Below are 16,553 nucleotides of genomic sequence, written 5' to 3'. Positions count from 1 at the left end.
AATTATTGAATCAGTTATTTCTCTCAGATACATGTCTGACAGTCATTTCCTTTGGAGAAATATGGAGGAAATGGTGAAATAACATCAAGATCAAAAAATCAGAGCAAGACTAAATGTAAAGGCCCTGGAATTTTTAAAGCCTTAGAAAAAGCTTTTCTAGCCAGTTTCCTTTTTCAAGCCCAAATCTTTCTGCAAGCAACTCTCCACTCTTGACCTCAAACTCCCACCCTGGTCCATGATGAAGCAAAACTCTTTGACCAACCAAAAATAACAACAAAAAATACTTCTGTGCAGAACCTTAACAACGGCCTATGGACAGTCAGTACTCTGTCGTATCCCCCAGTACACACATACACACACGTGTAGGTTTACCTGGTTCTCGGCTTACACATCCTTTGTGAGCCCCTCAGAGAACTCAAGAATTTTAGTCAGGTGTTTCTGTTTTGAGCCTGATTTATGAACTCTTCTCTGTCTGGCCAGGTGCTGGCCATACTCCACAATTCATAATCTGTCAGCAGAAGTCATGGCCCATTTCCAGAGGCGAAGCGTGAGCAAACTCTCCATGTGCGTCAGATAAACAGATCGGGTGGCTGCTCCGTGATCTGTCTGAGGGGGGCTGGCAAGCGCCTTTGCTTCTCTGCTCTTCATTTTTCTTCATCAAAGACCGGCCTGATGAATAACTACCAATCACTAGCGACTGCTCAAAATCCATAGACGGTGAGTGCGTTGTGGTACCCAGTGAATTTCAAAGCATCTCAGCCTTCAGACCTTTGTTGTCTGAAACGCCATTCTGAGGGCACAGTAGTTGAGTTATGCAAGATGCGTATGCGTAGAGTTCTGGTCTACCACACTCTGCCTATAGTTAACAGAACTGTTGCGTGCTTACACATTTAGTAAGAGGGTCGATCTCATGTGAAGTGTTTTACTACAGTGAAAAAGGAAGAATCGAGGAAAGAAAGTCACTGGGGTTAAGAGGAGAATTTGGTTCAGTTTCGTTGGTTCCTCAGCAGGGTCAGCTTTTTCTGTAACACTCGGTGATGAATCCCATGGCTTCTGCTGACCTCTCTGTCCTTTTCTTCATTTCTGTTGCATGACTACACAGGTAAACCCTGGTATTCTAGGATTTAGGAGACTGGAAGCTTCAGGAACGAGATCTAAAAATAGATAAGCTTTCCTTACCAGGCCTCATTTTGTTTTATTTTCGTGAGTTCTTTGTACATGGTGAATGTGAGTCACTCAGTGGTGTCTGACTCTTTGGAATCCCACAGACTGTAGTGCTGCAGCCCGCCAGGCTCCTCTGTCCATGGACTTCTCCAGGCAAGAATACTGGAGTAGGGTGCCATTTTCCTCCTCCAGGGGATCTTCCTGACCCCAGGGATCGAACCTGCATCTCCTGCATTGCAGGCTGATTCTTTTACCATCTGAGCTTCCATATTCTTGGGTTACTTCTGTAGAGATGTTAACATTTCTGCTTTTCAGGGTTGGAGCAGTGCTGTGGAGAGCACGTGGTAAGTTTGGCCAATCCAGTCAGCTAGGCAGGAGCACAGATCTGTGAATGATCTTGAGTGGATACAGGATAGGAGTGGGCACACGAAATTAATCAGGCATCACATGCTGCTAAGAGAATTCATTTCCAATAAGTATAGTGCTGACAAAAAAAAAAAAAAAAAAGCATAACGTGAGAGTGGAGTTAAATTTTACTTGGGGCAAAATAAGGACTGCAGCCCAGGAGACAGTACCTCAGACGGTGCTGAGCGACTGCTCCAAAGAGGTGGGGTAGGGGGGCGGTGTTGGGGGCAGGTCTGTATGTGTATATACATGTGATTTTGATTAAGTGGAGGATACATGTAGCCAAGCACACATTTTTGTAGAAGGTTCTGCTACTCACAAGGAGCAGTCGTCAGCATGAAGGATTTTAGTGCTTTTCTAGATATGCTTAGTTCAGTTCAGTCACTCAGTCATGTCCAACTCTTCGCAACCCCATGGACTACAGCACGCCAGGCTTCCCTGTCCATCACCAACTCCCAGAGATTGCTCAAACTCATGTCCATTGAGTTGGTGATGCCATCCAACCATCTCATTCTCTGTCATCCCCTTCTCCTCCTGCCTTTAATCACTCCCAGCATTAAGTTCTTTTCAAATGAGTCAGTTCTTTGCATCAGGTGGCCAAAGTATTGGAGTTTGAGCTTCAGCGTCAGTCCTTCCAATGAATAATCAGGACTTATTTCTTTTAGAATGGACTGGTTGGATCTCCTTGCAGTCCAAGGGACTCCCAAGAGTCTGCGCCAACACCACAGTTCAAAAGTGTCAATTCTTTGTTGCTCAATTCTAGATATGAGGAGGTGGAAAATTGGGCTCATATATCTTCTCTTGAAAACATCTAACTCTCTGAAGGCCTATTCTGCTTTAGTAGTTTTACCCAGAACACAGAGTGCCTCATTCCTGAACTCTCCACCCTGAACTTTCAGGGGGTACTGAAAGTCAGTGGTCACAACAACTTGTAGAGGTAGATGGCAAGTGCCAGTTTTTGGCTGGCAGTGGGGACAGTGCATGTTAGAAAAATGGATCTTAGTTTTATCTGCATTTTTCTAGTTAATTATCTGCATTTTTTTAGTGCTTTGTATGTGTATGGAACTACACAGGAGTGAAAGTCAAGTTTCTGAGTTTTAAGAAAGAAATGAGAAAATTAAAAGTAAAGGGCACAGGGACATAGTGTTCATTCCAAGAGTGTGGTAACCAAAGAAACGGGAATGAGAAAATTAAAAGTAAAGGGAGCAGGGGCATAGGATTCATCCCAGGAGTGTGGTAACCAGAGAAACCAAACTGGGAGTCTGATCAGCAGAGGAGGGCTCAGTCACTGAAGGTGGTACGGCATGGAGAGAAATTCGGTTCTGTTTTTGTCTTTTTGAAAAAATACTGAACCCTGGGTGTTTCAAAAAGGAAGGAAACCTGATGCTGAAGGAAAAGAGACGTAAATTGGAGCGGTTGATTTTTCAAAGAATGACTTAAGTCAGCACTTCTCACATTTTAGTGTGTTTTGTTAAATGTGGATTCTGGCTCTGTAGGTCTGGGGTGAGGCGTGGGACTGTGCTTTGCTAACTGGAACGCAGGTGATCCAGATGCTGCCTTCAAGGCACGTGGAAGCGAGCTGGGAGACCAAGTCAGTGCATCTGAAACTAGTCGTGATTGTTTCAGCACCTGCCATGTGTGAGGTGGACATACACATACACCTGCCAGGTATGGGGTGTACGTACACATACACATGTAATGCCATGCATTGTACCTGGCATTGTACAATAAATGCAAGTACATGCCAAAGAGCTAGATACTTTCTGATACTAGCAATCGAAAACTCTCAGACCTTAAGGCTGCCATGTACCCTGAGTGATAAGGAGAAAACTCGTATTAGGGAGGGAAAATGGTGTTGGTCATTGAGTTCATGTCAGTAATGTACTTAAACTTTTTTTAAAAAACACGGTTCTCAAGTAATTAAGAAAATATCACTGAACAGCAGAGAGAATATAAGACAGAAACCATCAAGGATTATTATTATATTTTTAATTTAAAAACCCCTGTTTGTGTTTCTAACATTTCTATACACATAGGCTCACAACTATGCTGATATACACAGGGAAGAAAATGAGGTCTTTTTCATTACCTGCACATCTTTGCTATCTCTAAAAAATCAGAACGTGCATTCATGTATTCTCGCTTAGCATTCTGATCTTTGCATTTTGGGGAGGAAGGAAAGAAGACATGTGGCTTTGTAGTCAGCTAGTTCTGTTCCTCTGTATTCTGCTGCATAGATTTGACTTTGCTTTGGTTAAGAGGTGGAGAATAGCTCTTTATATTTTAAAGATAACTTGACAATGACCTGATGAGAAAGTTGTATGTCTCTTTACAAAGTAGAAACATGAATCCTCTTTGATTGGAAGAAACTAGAAAGATATGTTACTCAGGTTTTTCTCCACAGACCCTTGGACTTACTAGCACAATTAATAAAGTGCTATATGCTTACCATGACACGTGTTGTTTGACCTTGTAAATTTTTTGACAGAGAAGGCTGTCATCACTATATTACTTTTAATACAGACAAAAATAAGAGAGATCAGGGGCTTCCCTGGACGCCCAGTAGATAAAAGACTCTACCTTCCAGTGCAAGAGGAGCAGGTTTGATCCTTGGTTGAGGAACCAAGATCCCACATGCTGTGTGGCATGGCCAAAAAATAAAACAGACTGTTACTATATTTTTAGCATTATATATTGGGTATTATATAGATGTTATTAGTAGAATTATCTGTGCCTGGAAATTCTCTGTACATTTCTTTACAACCTCCTGTATGTCTGTAATTATTTTACAATAGAAGTTTTTAAAAGTTTTTAAAAACTGAAGGTAAAATACACAGAATTAAAATATACAACAACCATAACATATAGACATATATAAGCTAGGATGGTTAAATGGAGTTAAAGCATCCTGAGATTCTTGTTTTGTCCAGAATGAGGGTAAAGGTATTGAGGAATATTAGGCTTTGTGTTTGGATAAGTTTGTCACTCAGATGGTGAAGAATCTGCCTGCAGTGCAGGATCCCTGGGTTGGGAAGATCCCCTGGAGAAGGGAATGGCTATCCACTCCAATATTCTTGCCTGGAGAATCCCATGGACAGAGGAACCTGGTGAGCCACAGTCCATGGGGTGGAAAAGAGTTGGACACAACCAAGCGACTAACACTTTCACTTTCAGGCATGCCAAAATTTCTAAAGAAATCGCTAAAGGACTAGAAACAGTGTCTTAACTTCTAAACTGGTAGACCAGATACTCAGGTAGATACTTCAGGATGAGTCTGTTGAGGGACTCAGACATTGATAAAGCATAAGGGGTAGCACAGGATTGAGGGGGCCTCTTGTCAACGAGGAGATGACGGATGTAAGAACAAGGGAAAACTCAAGGGCATAAACTGACTTGAAGAGAAAATGAGAAAGTGCTTCACAAAGTCAGATTTCAGTTGAAGAAATTTAAAAATGCTGAGTCTGTGTTTGTATGCTGATTGGAGTTGGGTTTGTCACAAGATCAGGGCCTGCAATGGGAGTTCTTAAAGTACACAGGAAAACCGAAAGTTAGTCAACTAGCAAGTCACATCATTTCACCTTAGTAAGGTGACAAGGCCATGGTCACGACCTGGATATTCAGTACTAAGCTCTAATGGTGTGTTGGGTGGATTGAGTCTATACTTTTTTTAACTGAGGTACAATTTATACAACCTAAAATGTATCACTTTACAGCATATAATTCAGTGGGTTTTAGTGTACCCATTACTAACACTTATTTCCAAAACATTTTCGTCACCCTAAAAAGAGACTTTGTGTAGACTTCAGTCAGTCCCAGTCCCTCCCTCTCCCTTTCCCTGGCAGCCAGTAATCCACTTCCTGTCTCTATGGATTTGTCTGTTCTGGACATTTCATATGGAACACACAATATGTAGCCTTTTGTGTCTGGCTTCTCCCACTTAGCATGAAAGGCCCAACCACATGGTAATGTGTAACAATATGTCTTTCTGTTTTGTGGCTAAATAATATTCCATCAGATGGCTATAACAACACATTTTATTTATCCATTTATTAGTTCAAGGGCATTGGGTTGTTTTCACTTTTTATCAGGAATAAGGCTGTTATAAACATTCATGTATGAGTTTTTGTGTGAGCATACATTTTGAGTCCTCTTGACTCAAACATATCTAGGAGTAGAATTGCTAGTTCAGTTGTTCAGTCATGTCTGACTCTTTGCAACCCCATGGACTGCAGCACCCGAGGCTTCCCTGTCTATCATCAAGACCCGGAGCTTGCTCAGACTCATGTCCATCGCGTCAGTGATGCCATCCAACCGTCTCCTCCTCTATTTTCCCCTTTTCCTCCTGCCTTCAATCTTTCCTAGCGACCCCATGGACTGCAGCATGCCAGCCTTCCCTGTCCATCATCAACTCCCAGAGCTTGCTCAAACTCATATGCATCAAGTCAGTGATGCCATCCATCAAACTGGTGATGCCATCAACCATTTCATTTTCTGTCATCCCTTCTGCTCTTGCCTTCAGTCTTTCCCAGCATCAGGGTCTTTTCAAATGAGTTACTTCTTCACATCGGGTAGCCAAAGTATTGGAGCATTGGCTTCAGCATCAGTCCTTTCAGTGAATATTCAGGATGATGGACTGGTTTGATCTCCTTGCAGTCCCAAGGAGCTCTCAAGAGAATTGCTAGGTCATGTGGTAATTCTGTTTAACTTTTCGAGGAACTGCCAAACTCTTTTCCTCAGTGGTTATAACAGTTTATAATCGTATGAGTAATATAGGAGGAGTATCCTCACCAATACTTGCTCTTTTTTTTTAAAGCCATCATAATGAGTGTTAATTATTAATAATACCTAGTTCAGTTCAGTTAAGTTGCTCAGTTGTGTCCGACTCTTTGCGACCCCATGGACTGCAGCACACCAGGCCTCCCTATCCATCACCAACTCCCGGAGTTTACTCAAACTCATGTCCATTGAGTCGGTGATGCCATCCAACCATCTCATCCTCTGTTGTTCCCTTCTCCTCCTACCCTCAATCTTTCCCGGCATCAGGGTCTTTTCAAATGAGTCATCTCTTTGCATCAGGTGGCCAAAGTATTGGAGTTTCAGCTTCAACATCAGTCCTTCCAATGAACACTCTGGACTGATCTCCTTAGGATGGACTGGTTGGATCTCCTTGCCGTCCAAGGTACTCTCAAGAGTCTTCTCCAATACCACAGTTCAAAAGCATCAATTCTTCGGCACTCAGCTTTCTTTACAGTCCAACTCTCACATCCATACATGATGACTGGAAAAACCATAGCCTTGACTAGATGGACCTTTGTTGGCAAACTAATGTCTCTACTTTTTATTATGCTGTCTAGGTTGGTCATAACTTTCCTTCCAAGGAGCAAGCGTCTTTTAATTTCATGGCTGCAATCACCATCTGCAGTGATTTTGGAGCCCCCAAAAATAAACTCTATTACTGTTTCCACTGCTTCCCCATCTATTTGCCATGAAGTGATAGGACCAGATGCCATGATCTTAGTTCTCTGAATGTTGAACTTTAAGCCAACTTTTTCATTCTCCTCTTTCACTTTCGTCAAGAGGCCTTTAGTTCTTCACTTTCTGCCATAAGGATGGTGTCATCTGCGTATCTGAGGTTATTGGTATTTCTCTTGGCATTTCTTGATTCTAGCTTGTGCTTCATCCAGCCCAGTGTTTCTCATGATGTACTCTGCATATAAGTTAAATAAGCAGGGTGACAATATACAGTCTTGATGTACTCCTTTCCCAATCTGGAACCAGTCTGTTGTTCCATGTCCAGTTCTAACTGTTGCTTCCTGACCTGCATACAGATTTCTCAAGAGGCAGGTCAGGAGGTCTGATATTCCCATCTCTTGAAGAATTTTTCACAGTTTATTGTGATCCACACAGTCAAAGGCTTTGACATAGTCAATAAAGCAGAAATAGATGTTTTTTTCTGGAATTCTCTTGCTTTTTTGATGATCCAGCAGATGTTGGCAATTTGATCTCTGGTTCCTCTGCCTTTCCTAAAACCAGCTTGAACATCTGAAAGTTCACGGTTCACGTATTGCTGAAGCCTGGCTTGGATAATTTTGAGCATTACTTTACTAGCGTGTGAGATGAATGCAATTGTGCGGTAGTGCGGGGAGCCGGCGTGAGGCACTCCGCCCGTGGCAAAGGTCATGAGGAAGGAGGCTCGACATACGCAAAGGCGGTATCGAGCCTCAGGAGTCCCCCTGGAAATCCTCAAGCATCTACCCCCATAACCAGAGCCTGCCTACTTTGCTAGTTTGTGCTCTCACCTACACCTCTGACTTTACTGGGGACTGTCCCCCACCACCTCTTTCGGAGAAGGAGTTAACTTAGAGCTCCAGTTAATAATAATTCCTGGGCGTGACAGGAGTGTTTCAACCTACAAACTCCTCTGAAGGTTCTCTAGCCTGCCTGACAGGCTTGTCCGGCCACATGTTATTGCTCACAGCCTCCCAACCATGAGAGGCACGAGATGGTTCTAAAAATAGGTTCCTTAGAAAAGTTAGAAAACCATTAGTATAAGTATAGTGGGCTGATTAGAAATTGTATTGGTGAAGGGTTTTTCATTTGTTGAGCCAATGTTTGTTGCTGAGTCTCCACATCCCCTGCCCTTACACACATTAATGAATATATAGAAGAAATAAGTATTAACCTTTGATATTAATCATGTTGGACCTTAGGCCAAGTAAATTCTTTCCTTAACTAAAACCCACTACACCCTCACCCTGTAGAAATGTAACTTTATTTGGGTGGCATCTGTTTTAAGAATAATCACCCCTGGAGAAATAAGTGTCCCGGTTGACTGACCACTGTCACAAGGAGAGGGTCATAAATTGTCAGCAGGCCCCCTGGCCAGAAGATGATGTAACACCCCTAAGACCTCTGTATACATTTGTATGAAGCACCTGACTTTGATAAAAGTCAGGACTGCTGACCCCGTGTGACTTTTGCATAACATCTCAGTGTATAAAAGTAGACCATGGAAAATAAAGAATTGGGATCAGTTTCTCGAAATATTGGTCTCCCCATGTTGCTGTCTCTCTCAAACTCTAGCTGAGTCTCCATCTGGAGCGCGGAACCCACCATGCTTACTAATTATGCCTGGGCTTCTAAGATCCGACCTGGGAGGTCTCAGTGTCTCCTCTCCTTCGGGAGAACGGAAGGACGCCTGCAGCCTACGTAAGTGGTGCACACTTCTTGTCTTGAAGTTTTATTGGTCTCCCACGTAAACCAAGCTACTCAGCCTCTTTTCTCCACTGAATTTTCCTACTGAGCTAATCCTCATTCTATTACTCTTTATATCTCTAATTAATATCTAATTGAAGCTATTGTATCCTGATCCTCGCCAGTGCCGTCCCCGCTTCGAACTCCCTGGAACAGCCGGGGCTGGACCTCGACACGGTAGTTTGAGCATTCTTTGGCATTGCCTTTCTTAGGGATTGGAATGAAAACTGACCTTTTCCAGTCCTGTGGCCACTGCTGAGTTTTTCCAAATTTCCTGCCATATTGAATGCAGCACATTCACAGCATCATCTTTTAGGATTTGAAATAGCTCAACTGGAATTCTATCACCTCCACTAGCTTTGTTCGTAATGATGCTTCCTAAGGCCCACTTGACTTTACATTCCAGGATGTCTGGCTCTAGGTGAGTGATCTGGGTTGTGAAGATCTTTTTTGTAAGTGCTTCTGTGTATTCTTGCCACCTCTTCTTAATATCTTCTGCTTCTGTTAGGTCCATACCATTTCTGGCCTTTATCGAGCCCATCTTTGCATGAAATGTCCCCTTGGTATCTCTAATTTTCTTGAAGAGATCTCTAGTCTTTCCCATTGTATTATTTTCCTTTCTTTGCACTGATCACTGAGGAACACTTTCTTATCTCTCCTTGCTATTCTTTGGAACTCTGCATTCAGATGGGTATATCTTTCCTTTTCTCCTTTGCTTTTGGCTTCTCTTCTTTTCACAGCTATTTGTAAGGCCTCCTCAGACAGCCATTTTGCTTTACTGCATTTATTTTTCTTGGGGATGGTCTTGCTCCCTGTCTCTTGTACAGTGTCATGAACCTCCATCCATAGTTCATCAGGCACTCTGTCTGTCATATCCAGTCCCTTAAATCTATTTCTCACTTCCACTGTATAATCATAAGGGATTTGATTTAGGTCATACCTGAATGGTCTAGTGGTTTTCCGCACTTTCTTCAATTTAAGTCTGAATTTGGCAATAAAAAGTTCATGATCTGAGCCACAGTCAGCTTCTGGTCTTGTTTTTGCTGATTGTATAGAGCTTCTTCATCTTTGGCTGCAAAGAATATAATCTGTCTAATTTCGATGTTGACCATCTGGTGATGTCCATGTGTAGAGTCTTCTCTTGTGTTGTTGGAAGAGGGTGTTTGCTATAACTAGTATGTTCTCTTGGCAAAACTCTATTAGGCTTTGCCCTGCTTCATTCTGTACTCCAAGGCCAAATTTGCCTGTTACTCCAGGTGTTTCTTGACTTCATAGTGGTTTTTTTTTTTTGGAAGTATAGTTGATTTACAGTGTTGTTACTTTCTACTGTACAGTAAATATGTACTATATACATATATCCTTTTTCATACACTTTTCCATTATAATTTATCACAGGCTATTGAATATAGTTCCCTGTGCTACACAGTAGGATCTTGTTGTTTATGTATTCTATATATAATAGTTTGCATATACTAATCTCAAACTTCCATTCCATCCTTCCACCACCCACTCTTTCCTGGCAACCCCCAAGTCTGTTCTCTATGTCTCAGATGGTATCTGGTGGTTTTGATTTGAATTTCCTTAATGATTAATGATGAGGAACATCTTTTCATATGCTTTAAACCAGTTTTATATCTTCTTTGGAGAACTGCCTATTCATATTCTTTGTGCTTTTGAAAACTGTGTTATCTCTTTATTGTTGAGTTGTAAGAGTTCTTTCTATAGTCTTGATACTGCCCTTATCTGATACGTGATTTGGAAATATTTTATTTTTCTCTGAGTGGTCTTTTCATGTTCTTGATACTACCCTTTGATGCACAAAAGTTTTAAATTTTGCTGAAGTCCAGTTTTCTATCTTTTTTCTTTTCTTTTATAAAGCTATTTGCATTCAAATAAGATTGCTATCTTACATTGTAAATTCTTGTTGTCTCTCAGTTATGCGTAGTCTAGATAGCTTTTAGTCATAATTTAGGTAGTAACCTGTCTCACTGGTGGCTCAGTTGGTAAAGAATCTGCCCGCAATGCAGGAGACCTGGGTTCGATCCCTGGGTCGGGAAGATCTGCTAGAGAAGGGAATGGCAACCCACTCCAGAACTCTTGCCTGGAAAATTCCTGCAGAGAGGAGCCTAGTGGGCTGCAGTCCGTGGGGTTGCAAGAGTTGGACACAAGTGAGCGACTAAACCACCACCACCACCTGAACCTGTCTCATTAATGAGATGAAATATTTGTTCCTTTTGGCTGCTGTGACAAAACTGACACAGATGCAGCAGTTTAAAATAACAGGTTTATCACTGTAGTTCAGAAAATTGAGGTGGGTCTCACCAGGCTAGGATAAAGGTTTTGGCTAACCAGTGTCTCTCTCTAAAGGCTCCAGGGAAGAATGTCTTTCTTTGCTCCTTCCAGCTTCTAGAAGCTCCCACATTCCCTCGGCTTTTGGTTCTCTTCCTCCATCTTCAAGCCGGCAGCAGTGCTGGACCAAGTCTTACTCAAATTTCATTGCTGTCGTCTCCGACTCTGTCTCGCTTTCCCATGTTTATGGCACCTTTTGATTACACTGGGCTCACCTTGGATAATCCGTATTTTAAAGTCACCAAGTTAGAAAATCTAATTCCAGCTGCAACCTTAAAACCGCATTCACCAGGTAACATGTATTCATAGGTTCCGGGTGTTAGGAGGTGGGCACCTCTGGGCAGGTACCCTTCCTGGATCACAGATGACCCTACTGCTGACCTGCTGCTGAAGCTGGGGACTGCAGGGCATCTGTTGACAGCTCATGACGTTGCCCATATCTGAAATAAATTGACTTTAATATCTTTGGTCTTGTCTCTACAAGCCTATTTGGGTTGTGGCAGAAAGTATGGTAAATATGGAAATTATTTTCTTCATGATCCTGTTTTAGAATCACTAAACCAGAAGTTTCTATTCTTGTAGTCCTGGAAGAAAGGAGCTCAGAAATTTGGCATCATAGATAGCAGTCTTCAAACTGGCTTCCTAGAAGTGGGTCACATGGGCAGGTACTTCTTCAGGGGCAGCTTGGTGCAGGGAGAGACACTGGGCTTCTGACTTATGTGGATCTAGGACAAGATGTGAGCTAATCCTACTTTATTTGAAAGGTCACCAGAATTCAACTATTAATACATCCCCAAAACTAGACTCTTATTAATATGCATAAAACATCTGACTTCCCTAGTGGCTCAGCAGTAAAGAATCCGCCTGCTAATGCAGGAGATGTGAGTTTGATCTCTGGGTGAGGAAGATCCCCTGGAGAAAGAAACGGCAACCCACTCCAGTATTCTTGCCTGGGAAATTCCATGGACAGAGGAGCCTGGCAGTAGAGTCCATGAGGTTGCAAAGAGTCAGACAAATGACTTAGCGACTAAGCATGCATCCATATGAAACTTTGCATTTGTGTGATGGTATATCTCAAATATCTCTAAAAGGCAGATTGATACTTTTTTAAAAGAATGAGAAAAATTAGTCGTTAAAAATCTCTTAAGTAAAGACACTTAGCCATACTGTTTCAGAAATGATAATGCCTTGAGGAACACATGTTAAGCGTTGTGCATTTTAAAATAAATTTGTTGGTGTGATGCTAGGAAAAAAGAGTTCCCCCTGCCTAATGCTGTCAGAAGGCACCAGTAGGAGGCTAACAGTGAATTTTGTCAGGTCTTTTCTTTGATTAAAAGGAAAGCGAGAGAGTGGACAGGCTCACCTGTTGACTGCTAAGCTTCCGCTCCTGCCCACATCTTCTTGCCTGAATAATCTTGTGCCACATCTAGACAAGGAGGGAAGATGAATAGAGTAGCATGTGCGTTCTCTGAGGGATATGCATAAAGTCTGGATTCTTCCATCTGTGTGCACCGAGGTGTCTTTTATCATGGGATGTCTAGGTAGTGAAAACTCTGATTATTACTAAAGAGGGCAGCAGGCAATTTTGGAAGTGTCCTGTCTCCCTATGACAGAGGCTTTGCAGCTAAGTGCAGTCATTTATGTTGAAAAATTGCAGCTGTCAGAGTGTCCAAACACTTCATGGGATTTGTTTCTAATTTTGCATTTTTATTCACACCTTCTGACGTATAAGCTTCTATTACAAGAAAACACACACACACACACACATCAAGTTCTAGAGGTATTTTCTAAATTGTCATAACCTGGTTTGGGTACCATTCAACAAAAGTAAGAATGAGCCTAATAGATTATCATTAATGGTTCCTTTGCCCCTCCCCAAAGTCAACAAAGATCTTAAGGAGGAAAGAAATATTAAAGAGATCTTTATTTGAATGAATTTAGGTGTCTAAGAAAAGAAGAAAAAAATGACCCACAAACTGAAAAAAGGGATTCCAAAATATAGGAAAATATATACATACTAACAAAAAGTATGAAAGGCAAAGGGAAGCCAAGGCAGTTAAACCGAGAACTACAAGTTGCTAAAAAAAGGCACCAAAAGTGCATAGTTTAAGTTCTATATATAAGTGTCATAACTAGTGTAACAGGGGGGAAAAGAATGACAGATAAAAACCCACATTAGAATGAAGAGCCTGCCAACTTCGATTCTAATAATCCATTTTTGGCCACTGCAGCCATAAGCTACTGGCCCAAAGATCCTGTGTTGCATACTCAAAACTCAGTGACTTAAAAGTATAGCCACTTGCTCTGCTCATGCAGCTATAGCTCAGGTAGGATTTGGCTAATCTTAAATGACTTGTTTCATAGCACCTGCTGTGTCACTGCTCTGCCTCTTAAAATAGATTGGTACGGCATCTGGATGGCCATTCTCCTGACGTCTCTGTCTGGACTTAGTATAGCACATTCTTCTCAGCGCAGTGCCAGACACTCAAGATAGAAAACAGAAACATGCCAAGCCTCCCAGGACCCACGTTCTGACTTGGTGCACTGTCCTCTCTGTTCACGATCATTGGCTGAAAGTCACATGGCCACACCTGAGTCAAGAGGCAGACTCTGCTCTGGATGAGTCCTGCAACTCTGAACCACATTTTGTACCCAAGAAAGTCTCTGCTATAGGCAGTAAGATAATCTAGATCAGCCTATAAAATCTTCAAGTGAAATATTTTGGAGGAAAAAAAAAAAAAAACCCTCTAGTTTTTACACAACTCATACATCAAAAGTCTTAGCCCAGGGAACAGATACAATAGGTTTAACCTTCACATCTTCATCCCCTAATTCTTCTACTCAAAAAGTGATCAAGTTATAGGAACATCTTTACTGTTTTTACACCTTTAAAAAAAAAAAATGGCTACTGTTCAGTTAACAGCTGTAGATGTATATATGTGTGCATGCTCTGTCATGTCTGACTCGTCAGCCACATGGGATTTTCCCAGTAAGAGTACTGGAGTGGGCTGCCAGTTCCTCCTCCATAACAACTGTAGGTACTTGAGCATATTTGTTGGAGAAATGTGTAAATAAAGCTGCCTTGGCCACAAGAACTGAAATTATTGCTTTGCTAATCATGAGATCCCAGACTGACCATCATTAACACTAGATGGACATTCTCAAGGCATCATTTTCTCACATGGGCAGTTGACTGTACCAATCAACGTAAATAGTTCAGTGCTGTGGGAGTAATAATCTAAAGCCTGGTTTTTGCTTACAAAGGATTAGTAGTTGCCTCAGTAGAGCAACAGCATTAAATGAAAAAATATCCTATTCCAGTTCCTATATTTGCTCTTCCTATTTTTGCCAGCTATTCCTAAAATAATGCTTTCATCCAGTCATTCCTTGTAAAAATTTATACAGTGGTTTTCTATTGCTTAATAGTCTAGAATTCAACTCTTGCTTGATCCGGTTCTTTCTAGGCCCATCAATCCTGTCTCTCGAAAGAAAATGTCACTTGGCAGAAGCATAAATATTAGTGGTGACATCTGAGTGTATGTCGTGGAATACTACTGAAATGGGGACAGGCTTACAGAGCTGTTAAGGGCCCATCTCTTCTCCGAAGATACACATTTTTCAAAGAAAGCAGAGTGAGCAGTGCATTGTACATTTTAATTGCTTTAAGATGAGTAGTAGGTTTTAGGGAAAGGGAGCAGCCAGAGGCAGAGAACATATTGTGGATATTTAATATGGTATACTCAGATATATAGAAGATCTACAAGACCTTTTAGAACTAACACCCAAAAAAGATGTCCTTTTCATTATAGGGGACTGGAATGCAAAAGTAGGAAGTCAAGACACACCTGGAGTAACAGGCAAATTTGGCCTTGGAATACAGAATGAAGCAGGGCAAAGACTAATAGAGTTTTGCCAAGAAAATGCACTGGTCATAACAAACACCCTCTTCCAACAACACAAGAGAAGACTCTATACACGGACATCACCAGATGGTCAACACCGAAATCAGATTATTATATTCTTTGCAGCCAAAAATGGAGAAGCTCTATACAGTCAGCAAAAACAAGACCAGGAGCTGACTGTGGCTCAGACCGTGAACTCCTTATTGCCAAATTCAGACTGAAATTGAAAAAAGTAAGGAAAACCACTAGACCATTCAGGTATGACCTAAATCAAATCCCTTTGGAAGTGAGAAATAGATGTAAGGGCCTAGATCTGATAGATAGAATGCCTGATGAACTATGGAATGAGGTTCGTGACATTGCACAGGAGACAGGCATCAAGACCATTCCCATAGAAAAGAAATGCAAAAAAGCAAAATGGCTGTCTGAGGAGGCCTTACAAATACTGTGAAAAGAAGAGAAGCAGAAAGCAAAGGAGAAAAGGAAAGATATAAGCATCTGAATGCAGAATTCCAAAGAATAGCAAGGAGAGATAAGAAAGCCTTCTTCAGTGATCAATGCAAAGAAATAGAGGAAAACAACAGAATGGGAAAGACTAGGGATCTCGTCAAGAAAATCAGAGATACCAAAGGAACATTTCATGCAAAGATGAGCTCGATAAAGGACAGAAATGGTATGGACCTAACAGAAGCAGAAGATATTAAGAAGAGATGGCAAGAATACACAGAAGAACTGTACAAAAAAGATCTTCACGACCCAGATAATCACGATGGTGTGATCACTGACCTAGAGCCAGACATTCTGGAATGTGAAGTCAAGTGGGCCTTAGAAAGCATCACTACGAACAAAGCTAGTGGAGGTGATGGAATTCCAGTAGAGCTATTCCAAATCCTGAAAGATGATGCTGTGCAAGTGCTGCACTCAATATGCCAGCAAATTTGGAAAACTCAGCAGTGGCCTCAGGACTGGAAAAGGTCAGTTTTCATTCCAATCCCAAAGAAAGGCAACGCCAAAGAATGCTCAAACTATCGCACAATTGCACTCATCTCACACGCTAGTAAAGTAATGCTCAAAATTCTCCAAGCCAGGCTTCAGCAATACGTGAACCGTGAACTTCCAGATGTTCAAGCTGGTTTTAGAAAAGGCAGAGGAACCAGAGATCAAACTGCTAACATCTGCTGGATCATGGAAAAAGCAAGAGAGTTCCAGAAAAACATCTATTTCTGCTTTATTGACTATGCCAAAGCCTTTGACTGTGTGGATCACAATAAACTGTAGAAAATTCTGAAAGAGATGGGAATACCAGACCTCCTGACCTGCCTCTTGAGAAATCTGTATGCAGGTCAGGAAGCAACAGTTAGAACTGGACATGGAACAACAGACTTGTTCCAAATAGGAAAAGGAGTACGTCAAGGCTGTATATTGTCACCCTGCTTATTTAACTTATATGCAGAGTACATCATGACAAACGCTGGAATT

General features: G+C 41.6%; 1 protein-coding gene across 6 annotated transcripts in view; it reads left to right on the top strand.

The window, feature by feature from the left end:
• Positions 1 to 16,553, top strand: part of TPK1 (thiamin pyrophosphokinase 1) — a 393,770-nt gene that overhangs the window by 339,362 nt on the left and 37,855 nt on the right. For 4 of the 6 annotated variants that reach the window (XM_070369072.1, XM_070369071.1, XM_070369070.1 and 1 more), the window contains exon 9: positions 8,653 to 8,843. The exons of the other annotated variants lie outside the window; for them this stretch is intronic. In XM_070369072.1, the coding sequence (XP_070225173.1) occupies positions 8,653 to 8,828 (176 nt within the window). In that variant the 3' untranslated portion in view covers positions 8,829 to 8,843. Of the gene's footprint in view, positions 1 to 8,652; positions 8,844 to 16,553 lie in introns of those variants that run through there. 6 annotated transcript variants of the gene reach the window in all.

The sequence above is a fragment of the Bos mutus genome, chromosome 4, assembly GCF_027580195.1.
Source record: "Bos mutus isolate GX-2022 chromosome 4, NWIPB_WYAK_1.1, whole genome shotgun sequence".
Lineage (NCBI taxonomy): Eukaryota > Metazoa > Chordata > Mammalia > Artiodactyla > Bovidae > Bos > Bos mutus.
Note: the sequence above shows the minus strand (reverse complement) of the source record. Positions and strands in the feature narration are given on the sequence as shown.